Source organism: Cottoperca gobio, chromosome 13 (assembly GCF_900634415.1).
Source record: "Cottoperca gobio chromosome 13, fCotGob3.1, whole genome shotgun sequence".
Taxonomy (NCBI): Eukaryota; Metazoa; Chordata; class Actinopteri; order Perciformes; family Bovichtidae; genus Cottoperca; species Cottoperca gobio.
In genome coordinates this window covers 4527793-4549996 of record NC_041367.1, presented here as the reverse complement: position 1 = coordinate 4549996, position 22204 = coordinate 4527793, and the positions used below count along the sequence as shown (strand labels likewise).

General features: G+C 45.1%; 1 protein-coding gene across 9 annotated transcripts in view; it reads left to right on the top strand.

The window, feature by feature from the left end:
- The window catches only part of LOC115017600 (protein Aster-B-like), a 71293-nt gene that overhangs the window by 36697 nt on the left and 12392 nt on the right, over nucleotides 1-22204 (top strand). For 3 of the 9 annotated variants that reach the window (XM_029446221.1, XM_029446222.1, XM_029446215.1), the window contains 4 exons: nucleotides 12438-12648; nucleotides 16070-16093; nucleotides 18061-18081; nucleotides 18618-18641. In XM_029446221.1, coding sequence (XP_029302081.1) covers nucleotides 12535-12648; nucleotides 16070-16093; nucleotides 18061-18081; nucleotides 18618-18641 — 183 coding nt within the window. In that variant the 5' untranslated portion in view covers nucleotides 12438-12534. Of the gene's footprint in view, nucleotides 1-6743; nucleotides 7154-12437; nucleotides 12649-14613; nucleotides 14635-16069; nucleotides 16094-18060; nucleotides 18082-18617; nucleotides 18642-22204 lie in introns of those variants that run through there. The other 6 variants (XM_029446223.1, XM_029446218.1, XM_029446217.1 and 3 more) reach the window with 6 other exon arrangements.

Genomic DNA, 22204 nt, shown 5'->3' with positions numbered 1-22204 from the left:
CTCCTTCTCCTCTTGCCTGATATTTTTAGAGACGAATTACAGAGCACTGCAGGAGGAGAAAAAAGACAGAGGGGGAGTTTCGGCAACGTGCGTCCCGCTTCCTTCTTTCTCACTTTCATGAGGACCTCTTCTTTTCCCTACAGAGCCTCTTCTTTTCCCCAACGTCTCTCTCTCTTACATTCTCTCTATATTTGTCTGTGTCCTTCATCCTTTACTTCCCTCTCTTCTCTGCTCTCTACTTATTTTCTTTATACCCTTCAAACAGTTGTTTTGTTTCTTCAGGATGCGGACTGTAGCTTTGAACATTTCCTTCATAAGATTAATCAGATTGAGTGCATACTTTATGTGTGTGTCGGCCAATGTGTCTTCCTGTGTGTGTGTGTGTGTGTGTGTGTGTCAGACGTACACGGCCCCTTTATCACAGTGTAGCACAGACACACTATTAAGCCTGAGTCATCCTATCCTGTTTGCCAGACACAGGCACAGGTAACTTTACCACTGAACAGCCATCTGTTAGCATCACATAGTCTCTTATACATGGAGATAACCTGTCTGTCTGGCTGGCTGGGTATAGGTTGCATGCCATGTTGTAATGTTATATAACACCACATACTGATGTAGAATGCAATGTTTTGTAAAAGGACTATTCAGCTGTGTTTCAATCCACCTTGAAGAGGAACAAATTAATTAAGGAACAAGTGATCATCATGAGGTTTCAATTCCCACTTGTAGAATCATCTCTGAGAGGATCCAGCTGACACCTCACTCTTATTAGTGTCTGTTCTGTTCTCCCAGGGAAAATCTGCTACGTAGGCAAAAAGGTCCTTCCGTCAGTCAAAACCTAAATCAGTGCATTTGTTGCGTGTTATAAAGCAGTAGCTGCCTCTGGATGTAGCACCTTATGTATGTTGCATGCAGTGATTTACCTGCGCTTACTTGTTGAGCTCTCTCCAGGTGCTTTACTGCTCTTCTCGTCTCTCAGGGGGTTTTTTTTATTGCCATTTGTTTTTACCCTTTTTATTGTCTGCTGGCAAAAGAGATTCCTTAACATTATGATGAAGTTCATGCATGGAAAAATGCTTCGCCTGCTTACAAGATAACACAAATTGTAGTAGGGAAGCCTGTGTAATGCGGTAACAGGCTGATAGGCAATGTTAGGATTTGCATCAGCGGTCATGCTTTTGGTTCGAGGTTTTTTTCTTTTCTTCTTTGCTGTTATATTTATTGTGTTTTTGACTCATGTGACACCAGAAAGGTCAGTTAACATGTACTAAAATTGCATCAAAAGAAACCAAAGTCAAGATGATGAATGTGATGCGATGGAAACAAGAGTGTAAAAGTAATGAAAAAGAATCTCATGTGAGTTAATGTCAGGGGAAGTTCCCAGATTGGAAAGCCAGGCTGCCCTGTTGGGTGTATGTTTGTCACAGTGCATGCTGTGATTGAGGGCCAGGCTGGGGGGGGGGATGTGTTTGCAGCATTACTTGTCAGAAGACAAGGCAGAGATAAGAAGGAGAGAGAGAGAGAGAGAGAGAGAGAGAGAGACCATGTGTGTGCATACATGCATGCGTGCCAGTTTGAGATTGCTCAGGATTTGGCAGTGGCCCCAGTGTGTGGATGTTTGCTCTTGATACGACATTTGGTGTTACTTAAATCTGCACACAAATACACACATGCAGTCAGACGCAGATGTGCACACGCAGCCGACAGCAGCAGCTGTAGCAACAACAACAGCGAGGCACTGACGGCAGGCTTGAGCTAGAGCTTACTCTCTGCACGTGGCACCATGGACAAGCCAGTTGTTGCTGCAGGACTGTTGGACAGACTGAGTGCGGACTTGCATACATAAATGCGTGTGTCTATCTTTACCCCCAAACTTGTCCGGTCGGTTGTTCAGCTGCTTTATCTTATCGATCGTTGCCCATCAGAGCAGGCTACTGCAGTGATTTCTCTACCTGTCATGTCACGGTCACAGAGCAGTGGAGTGAAGGAGGAGAACACTGTTCTTCCATCAGTGATTTCTGCTGTTACGTCCCTTTGAGACTACAGCTTTCAGCGAGTGCATGCCAGAACAAACAGAACATCAAAGACTTTTGGAAACTTGCAGCGTCCACCAACATGTGCACGGATGCTCCAGAGCCTCACGCACACACATGCAAACCAAACCCCCCAGGCGTGTACTATCCAGTGCCGAGCCACTAATGTCTCTCTGGGCTATTTTAAACTGACTTGAAAATTGTAGCTCCCAGGCCTCTGCACCAAGAAGATTCATTTCAATATGTGAAGCAGCAGAGAGGGAGAAGAAGACATTCTGCATTAGGTGAACTGCTGGTCCATCAGCTGTAATCAGAAGTGATGATTAAGCCCATTCCCTTCTGCAAAACTTCTTCTTCTTGCTTTGAAAACAGAATGATGAAATGTCGACAGCTAAGAGTGTGTTAGGAACGGACCGGGAGGTTTGGAACCAACTGCAGCCTTACAGATAAAGCACTGCACCGTCACACTGGGCCACAGTGGACTTCCAAGTTCACAGCAGGGGCTCTGCAGTGGAGAGAAACCGCAGAATTGTTTCCCTCCTGGCCACAGCTTATTAACTCTCTCTCTCTCTCTCTCTCTCTCTCTCTCTCTCTCTCTCTCTCTCTCTCGTCCCCTGTCCCCCTTCTTCTTCTTTTTATTACTGCATCCTTCCCACAAGCCATTTGTCATCGGCGATTATGCTCTATAGTGTTCCCCGCCACATTCTTCTGCTCCCTGCTCCCAATACAACCAACTTTTCTCTGTGTGTGGACTGTGAGGGGATATAATTGATGATGCATTGATTGTTTTTGCAATGATTGATAAAGTCACTAAAGAAAATAGATGTTTGATTGCTCTTAGTGATTAAGAAATGTACTTTTTTGTTATTAAAGTTAACTGGAAACTTCTCACAGTATGTGAACAAGTAGCTCGATCTTCTTTTTCATGTGAAAACAGACAGACATATATGATCAACTCTGTCTGTGCTGCAGAGTTTGTTTGGAAACAAATGCAGTGTGTGTGTAATACCACTTGGAAACACTAGGGGGGAAAGTTATGTATCTGCTTTGAGTGTTAGGACTAGGAAGGCTGGTTGTAATTTGCATTAGCCTTACAGTATTTATAAAATGTGATGTGTTCATAATAAGAACAGACAGACATTTACTCCCAGGTAACTTTTAAAGCATCTGTCACGCGGTGCTGTGGGAGGTAATGTTCCTGTTTCCCTCAGCCTCGTCCCTAATGGACCAGAAGCTGCGTTCAGCGACAGACAGTCATTTGTACACCTCCCTGATGGGCGTCTGATGAAAAAGGCTTCACATTAGCGTTCTATACATTAGTTTCTCAAATGAAGCCTGTCAACATCAGAACCTGCCCCCCCCCCCCCCTCATCTGTCTTGGAAGCGTTCATGTGTTTCTGTGTACATGGAGGTGTCACATACTGGTAACTGTGTTCATATCATTTATTGATTTGTTTTTATTTGCTCTCTGCCCGCGACACTTGAGGAAGCAATTTATCTACCTGTAGGCTCATAAGTATAATGCACAAACAGCTAAATGTGTTGGTGACATTTAGTTAGCACGACAGGATAATAAGTGCCACAAGTGTTACAAAATAGTAAAACATTAAATAAAATGACTCCTCCTTACTTCACCTTGTTTCTCTACACTTGCACACACTCTCTTTCTCTCCAACCCTCAGCCTTTCTCTGCCCACCGCTCTTTTGTCACCCAGCCTGCTTCCTTCCGCCCATATATCCCCTGCAGATGGCAGTGGCTGTGTCCCGTCCCACTGGGACAACGTGTCCCGCAGGGGCTTGATCCAGTTGCCAGTTTCCTGTCCCCTCCTGCCCCTCTCTGACATCTCCAGCGAGTCCTTGAATTACCTCATCGGGTCGAGTCGTGCTCTTGAATTTAAATCGGCGTGTTTAATTATAGCTGCTTTTAAAACAGGTTCTTGGACCCAGAGGTACAGCAGGTCGTCGCTTCAATGAGAACCCAACAAAAATTGGTTCAGGCCTATGTTAGGTTGCCACACATTGAGGATAATTAGGAAGTTTAATTAAGCCGGGGACTAACTGCTAAAGTTGTGCGTGTGGGATTGGATTGAAATAGTTGGAGGAAAGTTGCCACAGTAGTTTCACTCTGTGTTTGCTTGTTTTTGTACGACACTGACGCTGACGGTGCCGTGTCCTGACCTTTCAAACTATCTTCTTGCTACGAGTAGAATGGAGATATCAGCTGTCAGGGTCCCGCTGATCACTCCTTCCACTCCGAACATGTTCACGGCAAAGTGCACTTAAACTCCAGGGCTTTGTAGATTACTAATCGTGTGTGTGTTCATGCTTTATGCAGCAGCATCACCCCCCCTTTCACACACAAACACACACACCCTCCTACAGCGCTCTCTTTCTCCCTCTAGTTGGGAACACTTCAAGTGGCAGTGCACATGAATGGCTTGACGGGCTGCCATGGCAACTGCACGACCGAGACACAGTGAGGCTGACAGACATTTCCGACTCAGCCAGGCGTCGCCACATTGATGCAGCCATGACAACTCTGTAAACAAAACGCCTTCCTCTCACAAAGATGGGAAAATGAGAGTAGCATGCGGGGTGTGTTTGGCTTCTATCGACACCACCAATCACAAAAAGAAACTGAAACTAGTCGAGCCTGTCAGTCATCAGTAAATACGATGACAGAGTCAACATCAAGTGCTCATGGTTGATCATCACATACCATATTTCTGAGTGTGTGTGGTCAATTCGACCATCTGCGTGTCGCTTGGGTGCAACAACAAAGAGAACAGAGGTTCCCTAAGTAGGTCAGTTGTTGGTGTGAGGCTGGGCAGGCTTATCTGGGCACACAGTGGTCCGGCTCAGTGGACCAGCTCCCTTTGTTCCACTGCACGGCTCCGCTCAGCGCTCCCACAGAGGCAGCCAGCACTGCTGCAGCCCCGGGGTCAAGTCTTTCCAGCAGCACTTCTTTTTTTTTAAAGAGATGCAGATGTGATTACTGACTGGTCATCTTAATGAATGTGTGAAAGCTTCACCTTAAAACTACTTTTCTCATTTGTTAGTAAAACAGATAGTAAATAGTATCATCATAAATGTGTTTCTTGATTGCATATGATAACGCCAATTAGTTCATGAACGCTCCAGTAAGTGTGTGTGATCCACCATAACACTTGTAAACTGTTGGAGACCCAGTTTCAGTCCAGTGGACAAAGCCTTTCATGGTATGGAGGACATTGTTTTTGAAAGAGCTGATTGATTTGTGGGGATGTTTAAAATGAGAAACAAAGCACCTCCCACAAAACAGTTGAAGGCAGAAGGTGCTGGACCAATGGAAGACACAAACAAAGGTCACACGCTCAGATCGGCACATTCACAACGTTAGCGTGAGCTTGAATCGTCTCTTGTACGTACTTGTAGTTCCTTAAAGCTTTAGATAATTAAATCAACCAAAATTATTTTTAAAAATGTACTTTACAAACACATATTTACATTATTCTACTATAATATGAAGGATGGTGTAAAAAAAAAACCAAAGAATTTCAACGTTTTTACGCTCGTCTGAGGTGGAAAAGTTGATAATGCAAGAAAAAGATCTGAATCATCAGGTACATGAAGTATGTTACGTGTGTGACACTCAAAGCTCCACTGAAGAGATGATGTGGAACAATGAGGAGACTGTAACTTCCAGTCTTCCTTATATGTATAAAATATCAGGTTTGAACATGCTCAGATGAAACCTCACATCATCAACACATAAAAATAAAGTGTTTCAAGTCGGTTCACCAGAAGTTTAAATCCTCATTCCCGTGTGTATTCAGGAGCGTGTTTAGGTAATGCTGCAGCACTTCCTTCAAATGCTAAATAAATATCAGTCAAATCAACTGAAGTAAGCACTTTCCACTGCGGCAGGGTGACTGATGACCACAGTTGTACTTCGCCATGCGTTGCCTGGAGGTCGACACACACTTTGAAATGAATGGTGCACGATGGATAATATTTCATATTTTCTTTCATTTATTGGAACCTGCCACACAATTAAAAAGCGGTAGCCTCGAGGGGCAGTGAAATCCCAGATTATGTGGGTTAATATTGGGCTTTGTTGCCGGATACAACAAGTTTCTAATGCCACAGGTTTTGCTATATTTGAATTTCAAGAAAGTGTTGAAATGTGCTGCCACATTCAATAGTTATATACAGTATATGTTATCTCGTCATACTTGCATTTCTTTAACATTATTTCATTTTGTTATTTGCATTAACTTTTGCTGATCTGGTTTATAAAGAAAGTATTTATGTGCAAGTGTGTGTGTGTGTGTGTGTGTGTGTCCGTGTGAAATGTGTTGAACACAAACCCTGCTCTAACTTATTGTGTGATTTAGAGGGAGCTTCGAATGTAAAGTGACCTGAATGCCGGTGATGTCAGCCCCTCCATTCATGAAACACATGAATAATAGAGACAGCAGCAGGCTCAGTGCACCAGCACCAAGTAGAGGTGGAATGCAAAGTGAAAACCATCTCTTTCCTCATGTGCTCTCTCTCTCTCTCTCTCTCTCTCTCTCTCTCTCTCTCTCTCTCTCTCTCTCTCTCTCTCTCTCTCTCTCAATCTCTTTCCATCTATTGTCAGTCTGCAGCCGTGAAATCCTGTGAACAAGGAGCAGAAACCGCGAGAGGAAGAGGCTTGCTTGGAGACTAGCAGATGCATTAATCAGGCTGATGATCCGACGGCTGGGAGAGCGGAGGGAAGAAAAAGGGGGGAATGGAAAAGTGCAGGTTGCTAGAGAGAGAGAGAGAGAGCTTATCAGCCTCAATTAGACAAAAGAGGGAACGATAGGGAGAGAGAGAAAGAAGACGGAGCCTGCTCTCCAGAGGGGAACCACTGTTCTCTCCGTCTGCCGGGAAAATACTTTCTTTTTATCTCCCTCGGCCGCTTCCTCCTCCTTTCCCTCCCATCCTCCTGGCATGCTCCAGAACTCGTTCACTGGCGTTCATCCCTCTCTCTTCTCCCCCCACCCTCCTCGTCTCCTTCCTCCTATGCCTCATCCGCGGCTCCCGCTGCGCGAATGAAGCCATTTGAAAAGGGCTGATCGCTGTGGAGCGGCTCTCTACATGGCTACGACCAGGTTAGTGCTGGGAACAACAGCCTGCCTTGTACCTGGCTGCATTCAGGCAGAAGTACATGGAGCCTGCATAATGATTTGTTTCCCTGCTTGGCAAGATCAACATGTACTATTCAGGAGGAGGAGGGGGGGGGGGGTTTCATCGGCACCTCAGACCACCAATTCCTCTTCTTTGGCAGGTGGTGTTTAGGGCGATGTAAGCTTGTTATTAGGAGATCAGAGCTGGCCGGGGAAGATCAGCGGCCCTAAGCCTGCTAAAGAAAATCTCCCGGCTTGCCTCTTCCATCGTTTCCGTCTCTATATATATATATATATATATATATATATATATATATATATATATATATATATATATTCATCCGGCTACCTTTCTTCTTTTCCACTGATAGAGAAAGGAAAGTGCAGTGTGCAGGCCTCAGGATGATCCGCTGGATGAGCAGCTCATTACTTGGGGCTGCGTTTGAGGACATGGTGGTGTTTGAGTGTGTGACGGAGACCAACGAGGGCTGCCGCTGCCTTGAGGGCTGCTACGGCGAGGTGTTGAGGGACTGTGTCTTTCAGAAGGGGTACGACGGGCTCTGATCTGTACGTGTGTGTGTGTGTGTGTGTGTGTGTGTGTGTGGGTTATATAATATGTACTGTTCTGGGTTGTGTTTGTAGTTTTAGGTAGGTTAGGTGTGTGATGTTGCTAAATGTATTTCTGCAGTGCGTGGGGGGGGGGGGATGTGCTCGGTGTGTGTGTGTGTTGGTGAGCGTGGTGTTACTCATGGTCTTTTCAAAACAAGCGGAGCTGAAGGGCCACTGCCAGATGGGTATTTTCCAGGGTCAGCAAAACTGTGAAAACAAGCGGGGCCCTCAGAACGGCCCGGAACTCTTTCCCATTGTGAAGCTGAACGATCGGACAGCTTGAGCCGTTTGGATTTAGAGCTTTAGAGCTTATTTAAAGAAAAGACTGCAACAAAGTAGAGCAAGCAGCATGCTTGTTTCTCTTTTATATTTTTGTTTCAATCTATATGTAAGAACTTGACCTGTTTTGGGTGACATGTAGGGGTCATGTGAGTCGTCTGTCTGTGCAGCGCGCTGTAATACAGATGAGGACCCATCCCTCTCGCATGGGGTGCAAATAAACATGCCGTGCTGTACAAAATGTGAGATATTAGTGTTTTAATATTGGAGTAAGATGTTAACAATGGCAGATGCAATAAGTTTGGATCAAAATAAGCTTTGATTTATTGTCTTTAACTCCGTTGTGGGCCATAATGTTTAACCCTGGGTAACATGAAGCTCCTCAGTTTTATAGTTCTCGCTATGCCCCACAAAGCATTGCTGCGATTCTTGAATGTGCAATATAAAGTGGCAGAACGTGGCCTTAAACAAAACAGGTTTGTTTTGGGTGTTGAAATACAACAATCTTTCTCTCCACAACCGCAGACTCCCTCCTTTTGTAAAAGTGCAAAAGCTCCCCCATGGGTCGTGATGCATCGTCCGTCACTCGGCCTCCCTGCAGCATTTCCCGCTCAGACAGCATCTCTAACAGCAGAGCTGCCGAAGTATATTTAGTAACACACTCTGAATATTTAAACCACTCTCTCTGTTCACTGTTGCTATAGTGATATTCATTCTAAGCTGAGCTCTTGTTTGAGCTTTCGTAGGTGCGTGGGCGGTGCTCTAAAAGATATGTCTTTTTAATTGTTAAATTGTTTGTCAGCTCTCGCTCTCTCGCTCTCTCGCTCTCTCGCTCTCTCTCTCTCGCTCTCTCTCTCTCTCTCTCTCTCTACAATGGCTCACTGGAGGTGAATCCAGAACGCAGCGCTGGAGTTTTATTTCATGGCTATATTTGAATCCAATAAACCGTTTTAGATTGAAGAGAAAAGTGTGTCGCTACACCACATGTCAGGTGTTCCTTCGTGGCATCAAACAATGACAAGGAAGTCATATGTTTGAAGTTCAGCTGTGAACAGCGGTGTCTATTACTCTCCAGCTGGAGAACTCATTGTGCTTTTCCATGTAATTCCCCCGAGCATCACGGTCCAGAGATTATGTGCCGGCAGGTTCTCTTGCTTCACGTCAAACTCTCAGTGTTCTGTTTCTGCATCTGTGAGAGATGCTTTTGTCTGCTCCTCTCTGCAGCCTAGCGTTCAGCTGCATGTTCACTCTCTCCACAGCACAACGCTGGTTCAGAGAGCAAACTGCTGTGTGGATGACTGATATCCAGCTTAGTCATTCATATGCTGATGATGGATCCGTGTTGCCATTGTTTACTGCCGTGTATCTGTGAAGGCGAGATGATACGTGGATTTCACATCTGCTAAAAACAACAAGTGGGGGTTCCTGTGCCGGGGAAATCCTGTCTCCTTCAGCGTGGAGGGAAAGTGTTGAGAGATAATCCTCGAGGGTTTTTTTATCTCTTGCATTTCTTCAGTGGGGGCTTTGTCACAGGTCTTAATCATAAAAGATATAACCTACCTACCTCATTATTTTTGATTTATCTTATTTGTTCTAGTTCCACCTTTTACACCCATGTGGATACATAATAGCAGTAAAAGTTTAGAGCTTTTAATTAATAAAGAATAATACGTTTATATCTATAGAGCAAGTGTAAAAAATAAAGACCATTAAGAATTAATAAAGAAAAAATAATTCTTAATAAAAGTGACAATAACTATAAGGAAAATTAAATAAAGAGGTTGTTTGAAAATGTTCAAAGCATCATTGTCGGGTGATCAGATTCTCTTGGGATAGGTGGGAGCTAATGGAAGACTTGCATATTTCAATAGATATATTATCGATACTTCCATCTGTTGTATTTGCACATTTAGTATGATTTAAGGCAATCCAGTCTGTACTGAGAAATGTTGATCCACTACGTTTCCTGGTAGGCAATGCCAGTTGGCAACAACATGCAGAAAGTTACTGATGATCAGCTTTGAGTCTAACGATCACACACAGGCAGAAGCAGCTATGTGACCCGACTGGTGCAGAACAGAAACAGGGTTAGCTCTTCTCTACCTTACCTGTTGCTGGACCAGAACCATAGAAGTTGTCTGAAGTAACCGTTCCTTTAATTCAGGACATTGAGAAGCTTTTTTTTCCCACCTATATGCCATTATGAGCCTGTGACATCTGTGGAAAATGTACTTTCATGTACAGAAAAGGACCCTCAAGGTGCACTTCTTAGTATTTCCTTCATCGTGGATAAGAACAGCCCACAAAGCTCCTCTCTTAGAGTGTTGTGCAGTGTTTTATGACATGATCTGCTTACATCATAAAAAAAAACGAATACTAAAGTTTCGAGGAAAGGGCAGAGACATATTTCAGGATGAATGCGGATGTTTAGGACGTCATCAAGATGTCTTATCACCTCTGATAAACAGTTTCATGGGGAAACCCTTCCCTGGTTCATGTGTCTGCCCCAAACCAAGCACATGGAAGGTGCTAAAGAGGGATATTTTGATATCCTCCTTCTACACCAACGTGTGTGTGTGTGTAACCCAGACAGTCTCCTGGCTCAGACAGAGATTATCATGCATGCTGAATATCAATGTTCTCTGCTTTCCACCATCATAGTGAGCGTTAATACTCAGGCTTTATACCCTGATGGATGACATGATGAAAGGCAGAATAGGAACCTGGAGGTTACAATTTTAATCTGCAGCTCTGCACAAAGTAGTCATCTGGTTTTCACCTGCCACTGAGCTGGGGCAGCAGGAGATGTCTACTTCAAATAATACAGGTCCAACAAAGAGAGATTTCCCCACCAATGTTCTCCTAATCAGGTCAGTAGGGACTAATCAGTTGTCTACTGAGCAGCAGGCCATTTGGTAATCATATCAATTGATGTCACGGGTACCTTTAATACACCAGGTGTGCATGATCTATCCCCGTGCATTAAACAGATGTCAAGGCTGTTGCCTTTTTAAAATCAACCAGCGAGTGGTACACCAGAGCCTGGCAGTCAGACAGAAGCTGTCAACGCTGCCCTCTATGATGCAGTGCTTCATGTTGCACTGAAGTCCAAGATGTAACCGTAGATCAGTAATTCATGGCCACTAAGAGCGGCCATTGGCTGGCAGTGACGTAAGGGCTTGCATTACGTCATGTCAAGTAACCGTGCCTGGCGGGCGCACTGCCACTCAGATCACTTACAGGGCCTTTTGTCCGCTTCTGTCATTGTGAGGAGCAGGCTTCTCGCTGAGCCATTGATGTGTGTGTGTGTGTGTGTGTGTGTGTGTGTGTGTGTGTGTGTGTGTGTGTGTGTGTGTGTGTGTAAGAAAAGAGAGCGTATAGTGCTGGATGACAGATGCTACCTGATAGCAACGTACGATGGAAGGAAGGAAAGGGACCACCGGTCTGGAGAGGTGTTAGTGGAGGCATTGAAGCAAACCACCACGATAAAGGCAGCTCCGGTTGAGTTGATAGAATCATATGTTAACGGCTTTAAGAGCCGGAATGATGCTCTGGCCTTGTTCCTCTGATCATTTAAGGGAAAACATTCATTTTTGTAAGGCGTCATATTTTACGGCTAAATAAATGTCAGTCGATTACATTCCTTAATCAAATTGCAGATGGTCTCTAAAACAAACACATAGATTATTATATTTTTGTGTACATTTGGCAAATAAAGCGATTCTGATTGTGGCAGTCGTGAGAAAATCCTCCGGTCATCATGCATGGCGGTGTCTTACTATATTTGTTTCCCTCACTGCTGCTGCTGCTGAAGCTGCTGCTGCTGCTGAAGCTGCCGCTGCTGCTGCTGCTGAAGCTGCCGCTGCTGAAGCTGCTGCTGCTAAAGCTGAAGCTGCTGCTGCTGAAGCTGCCGCTGCTGCTGCTGCTGAAGCTGCTGCTGCTGAAGCTGCTGCTGCTGAAGCTGCTGTTGCTGAAGCTGCCGCTGCTGCTGCTAAAGCTGCCGCTGCTGCTGCTGAAGCTGCCGCTGCTGCTGCTGAAGCTGCCGCTGCTGCTGCTGAAGCTGCTGCTGTTGTTGTTGTTGTTGTTGTTGTTGGAATCCCGTATTAGCTTAGCTGTCATTAGTCAGGTTAGCACATGGTGCTTCAAGCCTGTTAAGCCTCTGATGATGTAAGCATGAGGAAATCGTGCTGTGCTGCTGCTCACACTGATCTGTAAACTTACAACGCTCCCTTGCATGATATCAACATTACTATATTCTAGGAGTATTTGCATCATTGCTATCATGCACTTTGTCATTTTGTAGATTATATGTTGTATCTTAACTTTTATTGTAGGACTAGATATCATTTTCTCATCCTTCTTTCTGCCTCTTTTCTTTTAGCACTGCCAGTAACTCAAACAAGAGCACACCCGCCTGCTCACCAGTCCTGCGTAAACGCTCGCGCTCTCCCACACCACAGAGCCAGGAGGGTGAGAATATGGTGGAGAAGGGTTCAGACCACTCCTCTGACAAATCCCCTTCCACGCCCGAGCAGGTTGTCCAGAGAACATATTCCCTGCAGTCAGCAAGAAGCGGGGGAAAGAACTCAAAGGTAAGCGACCAGGAGATGCTCCTTATTACATGTTTGACACATTTCCTCGGTACCCGTTTGATAGAAGAGAAGGGTAGCCTCCCAGTTTCAAGTGTGGTACACTTTTACCTCCGTGTCCAGCTCTCAGCACTGAAGCCACACTAAGGCCTCACTGAAAAGAGAGTTCCCTGGTAGAGAACACAAAGCTGCTCGTAACATTTTCACAGCTCCGCTGTCGGACGCAAGGTGCCAATTTCACACGTATGGGTTAAGGTCAGAGCGGTCAGCATAAAGCTTAAGTTAACGTCTTCTCTGTCCAAAAGCACAAACGGCACACATTACGACGCATTCTACTTGATGTATGCGATGCCTAGACGGACATGTTTGATTTATAAAAACACAGCATGCTTCCTCTGACCGGGGGGGGGGATCGTGCAGTACACTTCAACATCATGCAAACGGTTGACTCACACACTGACTGCATGTGAAGCAGCTGTGCAAGCTACATGTTTACTGACGGGAAGAATACAACGTGTCATGGAATTAGATTAGCAGCTGAGTGATCTCAGTGACATCACAGTGACTTAATGATACTGCAGGCGAGATGATGTGGCAACTCTTGCTGCCACATGTGCATTCATTCATAAACTGTGAGTGGATGAACACGTCAGAGTCGGACCATCTGTATTCCCTTTCCCAGAGTAGTGACGCACCCTCTATGCTTGGTTATTGACTTGTACATCCTGATATGTAACTAGTGAGCTGCAACTATCGCTCTCCCCCCTCAGGAGAGAAGGCACCCTCCTCTCCATTCCAGCCTTTCATTTTCACATCCCATATACTCCCTAAGCCTTTCACTCTCTCTTTCCTTTCCTAAAACTACGATTTAAGCGAGTTGTGTTAGTTGATCTTGGCTTATTTACTCACTAAGGGGATTTTTTTATCGAAAGGAGGTCAAAGAAAGCTTGTGCATCAGCGAACTCTGAGCTCAAATCAGACAGGACAGTCATTTAGGGTCTGCAGGGATGCGGTGCGGTGCACACATTTAAATATGGTGCAAACAGCACGTCTTCATCAAAGTGCCGTTGCATCAAAATGACTCTGATGAAGACGTGCTAGTTGTTTCTGCACCTTAATAAATACATGCAGCATACTCACCACGTGCTCCGCACCATATCCTTTCAAACCTAGTCATGCATTTGTTGCCTCAGTCTATAAAGTTTAGTTGTTTTTAGGTTGGATTGATATCACCGCATCTTGTGAGCACACTATGCCTCGACAGGTCAGGTCACGATAGTTAGCTGCTCATATGGACATTGCAACAGGTGTTCCTTGGTATCAGTGTAAGCGACATGCAGCAGTCTGAGGTGGAGTTTGTCCCCCATCATTAGGAGAGGCGATGCTTTTCAGTGTCTGTGTCAGCTCGTTGTGTGAACAGCGGTTACTGAGAGTCTTAATGGATCCCTGAAGAACAGGAACAGAGCCCTCGCACCTGATGACATTCCAAACTCTTATAGTAGAAACAATAGAAAGAGTTCAGATTGTTGTCTTCGCTGTCCTCTCCCTCATCTGCATCTCAGCGTCACAACTGAACTCGGCGATGGATTGAATCTTTCAGGTTGTTTCGCAGAAAGGAGCATGTGGCTCTAATGTTTTGTACGCTCGGCAAAATGTTAGCCATGTCACTCACGTCTTCGTCGACCGTCTCATTCTGTCCTCCTCTGTCTCTGCTGTTTTAAACCACTTGTTGTTTTTGTCTCTTTTTCTTTAACAATGTTTTGTCTCCACAACACAGTGTGCACGCCTCCTCTCTCTGCTGCTGCTGCTGCTGCTGCTGCTGCTGCTGCTGCTACATGCCATATGATAACGTGTGCCATCTGATAATGACTGTTCAGCTCTTCTGTTGGTACTTTCTTGCAGTTGTTTTCTTTTTCTTTTAATTTTTCTATCTGATTTTTCTTTGTTCTTCTCCTGATTGCATGCTAGTCTCACAAGCGACTTTCCAAAGTAAGCATTACTCTTTTTTCTGTTCTTCAAATATCTCTGTGCCCACCTTCCCCTTCTGATCCACCTCTTGTCTCGTGAGCTGCTCTGTCGAAATGTCCGAACCCTGTTTGCAATGCTTCACCCTGAACCCAGCTTGTTCCTGTGCACACTGCAACTGTTACACGGCCCATCTGCACGCACAATCACAGCAGATGGACATTTCGTAAAAGACAGAAAGTCCCACACGACCTCACTCACTCCCTCTCCTCTCCTGTCTCCTCCTTTCTTTTCCTTTCTAGTGATATGCAATGTCGCAAATTCCTGATTTAAGATTGGTCTACATACTGTAGTCAGGATCGAGATATCCTCTTTTCTTTGCAATTCACATGAAGCGAAATAAAAGAAAAAGGATCAAAAATGATAAATAAAAGATTTTGTCAGATTCCAAGAATGAAAGTGAACATTTCTGGTGCAAATTGCTAATAAATAATACTGCAAATAATTGATTAAATCCCTCTCTCTCTTTCCCTCTCCCCTTTTTTTCACTTTGGCCTGCGCCCTCTCCCCTCTTCACAAACTTATCCCGTTGTTAGATTTTGGTAATGAGAGCTGTCATGCTGTGTAAACAGGCTGCTGAGGGATAGACTCTTAAAAACCGCGTCAGAGCTCCAGGACTACATCATTATTTCAGCAACCGCTCCGTTGCCACATTAGAGCATTCCCCCCCCCCTCCTCTCTCCTTCCTGTACATGGACTGCAGGCTGGTGTCACGTTTTAGTGCGTCGTCCATATTGTCGCTTCATCCATCCAATTTGCTACTTGTCAGACTTCATCCCACTTCTTTATTTATTTATTTGTGCTCATTAAATCTATGGCAGAGTGTGTAGGGAGGGGCCGTGTATAGCTTCTCATTAGTGTCAACATGTTATACGAGAGATTCAAACACACGGACACAATAAACGCTTGGTTGGAATAGCAGCCTCATGGTGCTCTCTGCACACACACACACACACACACACACACACACACACATATCGCAATTGATTACATCACTTTTCATTTCTGTGCCACACTCCAACCCCCCACCCCGCCACGTGAGCCTCTGTCACAGCTGTCACATGACCCCAGACATGGCGTGAGGTTGTCCCAGCAACGTGAGCTTGATCACCCTAACCCTAATGCAATCCAAATAAAAGAGCGCGTTCAGCGACGGGGGTCCCGTGCCTCTCTGCTGCGACGGACATACGACGATAATAGTGATGATGACACGACATTCATCAACCGGGCTTCTCGTGTAACACACAAGCTTAGCTACGTGGAGAGTCAGAGTCAGACCTCTGAAACTATTGAGCCGTAAAGGACCTCCGCTTCTTCTCCCCCATTTCCTATTTCTTTCTGTGTTCATGTTGCTCACTGCTTTGGTTAACGTTTTGTTTTCTCTTTAATTTTCTTCCAGTATGACAGACTAAACCTGATTAAAGTAAGCATTTCTTCTTGTTTTCATTTGACCCATTGACAATCCCTGCTGGCCCCCCATTAGCCTAAATTCCCCCCCCCCCCCCCCTCCCCCCTGGCCCTCCACTTCCTCTGTAGCTGTGCGACTGTAGGATCCCCCCTTTGATAGTCTCAGTCCCTCGTGTCCTTTCCCATGCTTTCCATCCCCTGAGTTAACGTGAAAGGACAGGGATTTGTGAACTGTGTAAAGTTGTTCATCCTGAACTGTCTTTATAGTGAACTGCATTAAATCATACAGATTAGATGTCTGTCTTGCCATCATGGGAGAAACATTTGCCACAGCCCCACATGTGGTGACGTCTAAACCAAATGATATCTTGGCCGTTACACAAACCTGAAAGAGTCCTGGGCAGAGAGATGTTCTCTCTCTCTCTCTCTCTCTCTCGCTCTCTCTCTCTCTCTCTCTCTCTCTCTCTCTCTCTCTCTCTGTCTCTCTCTCTCTCTCTCTCTCTCTCTCTCTCTCTCTCCACACGTACTGTATAGGCCTTCAGTCACGATAAATAGTCTCTCTGTGTAAGCAACGCTGTCATAAATCTCACAGACCCACTAGCGTGCAGTCACACAAAGTCAAACACAATGGCACACGCACGCACAACTTATCCAGACAGTGGCCTCAAAGTAATTCCTCTCTCGTGTCTCTGTCACCTTCAAATCAGATTAGCCCACATTAGCCCAGCTATCGTCACAGCCAGGCCTCGAGCCTGCTGCTCACCGCCCGCTAACACCACGCACCGCAGATAACCACCGAGCCCTGTCAGACGCAGAGAAGACTCCCGGGACAGCCCCCGAGGCACTAAAGAGAAATTGAATGTGTTTTGAGGTTGTTGTTTTTTGAAAGGGAGATGTACAATGAGCTACATTTAGCTTGTCAGGCTAATTATTGTGGCCATGTATGAAAATAAGAAAGCGTTTGAAACACGTTATATTATGATAATCACAAGCACAGTAGTCTTGCTGGGATAGGTCCGCATATAACTCATCATGAAAAGCTCTCTGAAACAGGAACGTTACGTTGTCTTCTCTTTGTTTTGCTGCTTTAACTTAAAATGTGGCACTTTTTTACTGGAATCACACACTGGATATCACTTGTTACGCCTCTCTTCTCCCTCTTCTCCCCCTGAATACCCTCCTCCTCCTCCTCCTCGTCACACCCTCTGAATGATCACCTGCATGTTTCCCCTCTGAGACTTTTGCTCTTAGACTGTTAGAGCGGAAAGTGTGTTTATGTGGCTGGAAAATGTTCTAATGTCATAGTCATGATTAAGATGCATCTCTGCCGCCCTCTGCTGGTATAACACCGCAACAGAAGCAATTGGTTGTTTATAAAGAATTAAATCTGATGTTGAACATTATTCAAAAACTTTCAGATACATTATAAGTGACTGAAAGACACAGATGGACATATTGTAGCACATGTATATTAAATAAAAACATATTTTAATAGTATATCTAATGAACTAATGCAGTGTTTGGCAGGTTTGGAGTGAAATTACTTTCAGTTTCGCAGATATTCCTCCAGAAATCCTTTTATTTTGAAGGATTCCTGTATTTATAAATGTTTGATTCAAATAACATTGTGTTGTTCTGTAAATATGTGCTCTTTAAGTGTTGAAGTGAGCGAACTGAAAGAGAATTTCACCCCGCAGCACTTTGAGGTTCAAAATCCGGCACAGTTGGAACGATCAGTCGCTCTATGGCTTTTAAACACTGTTCATAACTTTCTTTAATTCCTGGCAGGGGAAGAGTGTGAGGTACAGTATGACCTTCAAGGCGTTGACTTGTTGCGATGAAGTCGATCATATTTCACACCTTCTGTTTGTCTGTATGAGCCCTCAAGCCTGCTGCAGCATGTACAAGTTTCACAGAGTTAAATACATCCTCTCTGTCTCTCTCTCTCTCTCTCTCTCTCTCTCTCTCTCTCTCTCTCCACAGAAGAGCCAAAGCTGGTACAACGTAAGTCACACCTTGTTTTTTTATTTACATTATCAACATATGTGAAGTCTTTTATGTGTGTGTGTGTATATATATATATATATGTGTGTGTGTGTGTGCTGCTGTGAGTCCACGTCATGTGGGGGACTCCTGGAAGTCTCTTGGAGTTGTTTTTAGTGTGCGAGTTCTGCTTACAACATGAAAGGTTGTTGTCCTTGACCCTGTCTACTGGAGCACCAGATGTGTGGTGTACTGCTGCTCCAGGCAGGGATTATTAGCAGGGGCTTTAAAGAGCAACATGTGGCACTTTCTGATGCAGGGAATCAAGCAAATGGGTAGACTACAATATCATTTACACACAGTATATACAGTACGTCAGGGTGTTGCAGTGTTGTTGCACCACAAGATGGCGTGCTAACTCTATTTCTGACCCCAGCAGTTGCTGAACCCTACTGTCTCCAGAAGTGCTTTTTATTTGACCTTATTCCCATTTTATGTTGTTTTATTTCTTTTCTTTGTGTATTCCCTGTGTGTACACTCTTCCCCTCTCTCCCCAGCATGAAAGACAACACATCCTGAGAGTAAGCATGACTTGTATTCTTGTGCAACCCTGGAAAACGTTGTGTCTCTCGCGCTCTGTGTCTTGGTTGTCAGACGGGTGGAATGATAACCCCCTACTGCCAAGATCTCTCATTCCATTGACTTGAATCAGTGTTGTTACCACCTAATAGCAAAGCCGCACTTTGTTGAAATAGGCACATCTTAAATACGTGTCAAACTAAAGCCCTATAGCTGAAACTACAGAAGGATTCTTTGCTAGTGGTGTTATTTAAATATTTTAAATTTGTATTGACCGTAAGACCAAAGTCCTGTCACCGCGTAAACTTCTAATTCTGGCGCGCAACAGGTGGTAACAAGCCCACTGAGTTTCTCACTGTACTAAACAAATCATCACAGGGGCCTCTGGACCAGCCTTGAATGCCTTTGATCAACAGGGGAATGGGGCATGGCATGTTTCTGTGTCCATGTCCTAAAAATAAACCACGTACACTGACGCTTGGGTTTGACAATCAACAGCAAACGCAGGGACCGCCCTGCAGAAATGCTGTAAAGTTGAAAAGAGGCTTCTAGATACTTTCTCTAATGCACTCAGCTTTACTAAGCCACTCACATTTCCTCTACTGACCCGCTGGAGCTTCACAAGTAACCATCTACAGTTTGATGTTGCTCTGACTAACGGATGCAAATGTCATGTTTACTGATGGCACACAACACAGGACACACGTGTACAAGATACCAGGACCGTCTGCTCTCGTCAATCAAGTACACTGCAATAAAGAGCGTCCCAAAATCTTATTTATCTTATTTAGTTATTTAGTTGGCTGACATGTTCCTTCATTACATGCTGCAGAGACACCTTCCTGCTCCTCCTCACTAGTGCAGCATGTGTATTTAACACATACTCTGTGGATCCTTATTTAAGTAACACTTGCTCAAAACTACAATTCCCAGATGCTTTAGAAAATAACCTTTTATAAAAATGAAACTCTATATTTCAGACCTGCTTGTGAAGATGTATGTCTTCAGTTGGAACCAGTGGGCTTGGGGGTTGGAGTTCCACGTATGGAGTAGGAAACATTTGACAGACGGACCGTTTTGTTTTTTGTGGGATTTGTTGAAAGTATCGAGCAACACACGCCTTATCCTTCACAACCAACTACTGTATCACCTTTTAGAATATGTCACTCTAAAAAGATGGTGTGATGTGATAACCAAAAGGTACATCTCAGTATCTCAGTGCCGTGTTCCTGACATCTTGTACACTCATCCTTACTCACACAATAAATACTGAAAGCTTTCAAAAGGTACTTTTACTTCAGTTGGCTGTGACTGGATGTGTGGGTGCCGTACCCATGATGCACCTGCATGTAGGACAGCGTGTGCATGTGTGTCTGTGTGCACCTCTACATGGCAATGATGACTTCCCATGGCACTGAAAGCACAGTGATTAAAAACCCATCCGTCCTAATGCGAGTTCTGAGCCTGTTAGAGATGCGCACGGTGGCCATCTTTCTTCCACAGCCCTCTGATGGCGCCTGTTCATTCGCTTTGTATCTACACAAGTCTGTTGCAATGCTTGTGTGGCAACCATACCGCCAGACTCCAGGAAGTTAGCAACAAGAGGGAAATCGCTGACAAACAGTTCACTGTTAAGCAAGATTAGTATTTAAGATAGGGAATGAATTGAATTTGGTTGGATCTACGTAGATCGATGCGGCGGAGCGCGTCAGGCCTCTCACATTGCTTCACTGGGATCGATACACGCCCACATGCTTTGCCTTTCAAATGACAAACAACCACAGTAAAAAGATGGAATCGATGTGTTAACAGGATGGACTCACACACCTCTAGCCCCCACCCCTCTCAAAACACTAAAACCCCACCCTGGTTTACAGTACCAGTCTCTTCCATCCCCTACTGTTTATCCAGCGTTAATAGTTAACCAAATCCATAAACACTGTGTATGCGCTGTCGTCGTCGTCGTCGTCCCCCCCCCCCCCCCCTCTCATCGCAAGACTCATACTGTCTGCCGGTCGCAGCATCAGTCCCAACGGCCTCTTTCTTTGCATAATTTACAGATTCATTGGAGAAAATGAGTGAAATGACCTGTAAATAAAGGTCTGTCCGCACGGACGCCAAAGGTTAATCGTAGGAAGGATTTGTTCTGGTGGCAGTTCTTCGCAGATGAACCCTCAATCCGCTGAAATGTCCCCCACGTGATTATTTTTATCATCTCTTGTTCCTGCATCTCCTGCTTTAAGTGAGGATTGGGAAATACCTGCAGTGGAAAGGTGGATGGCTGAGTTCTAGTGACACCTTTTGGTTTACGGCCGGGACCTTCATCACGATGCCTCACCCACCTTCTTGAAATATCTTTCAGTTAAGAATAGTGAGAGGACATGCACACTAATTGTTTTTTTTAAGCGCTGCTAAAAGTGGAGTTGCGAGCTCTGCATGTTTCTTGACCCCAATACCAAGGCAGGGAGAAAAGAGGGGGGGGGCTTCATCACCTTCAAATCAGCTCTGATCGAGACTTTTGGTACCTTTTTTTAGTTTGGATTTTCTTACATAAAAGGAATCAACTGGAACGGACACACGAAGAAATGTTTACAGTATGCTGGTCCAGCCTCTTCACCCTGCAACGTAAGCTCTGGACTGCAGACCCTGTCAAGATTGATGGTGTTGTTTTGCAGGCGGAGGTAACTGGAGGTTACGCTCACATCTGGTCTCTGTAACTCAATCACTTGGACGGACAGCAAGAAGGACTCACCACATACTTCAGCGCACTGCAAACCTTCATTTCTCTCTTTTATTCACTGTTTTCTTTCCTATTAGCTTCCCAGCTACATCTTTGTTTGTATTAGCCCTCCTCTCCCAGAGTAAACTAGCTTCATTCTTTTTAGGTCGTAAACTGGGTAATTACAAGGCACTCAGACCTGTACAGCACCACACACACACACACACACACACACACACACACACACACACACACACACACACACACTCCGCTCACACACTTACAAGGAGGAGTAAGCAGGAAAAAAAAAAGAAAAAAGCTACCGGCATGATAATAAAGGACTTGTTGGCCGGGGTTACTAGAGGGCAACGGCCGTAACTCCTCTCCCTGTGTGTGAAAGGAAGAGAGAGAGAGCCAGGGAACGACAGAGCGAGACAAGGATCATGTGGCTGGAGTGTGCCGTGCCCACCGCTCAACGCTGAAAGGGAGCAGCAACCCAAAACAGTGGGCGGATACTGCAGCTTCCAAACCACTGGACTCACAAGCTCTCTCTACTCTTATTTTCCAAACCTACTGTAAGCCCTCCAACGTGAGAAGAGCCCACTGGGGCTCCGTGTTGGAACATTAGCTGCCGTCCAGGCGCTAAGTAGGATCTGGCTGCGGTGAAAATGGAGTTGGATGAGGATTGTACGATGTCAGACTGGGAGGCTGTGCTGGAGATGGATGAGGCGTTGGCAGGGTTGGCTCCTGCAGGGTCCAGCTAGAGGGGAGTGGGGTTGGGAGTGGGGCTGGGCTGCCTCGGACCTTCAGGACCCTGAGTGGGACACTGAGGAGATCCCTGCTGTA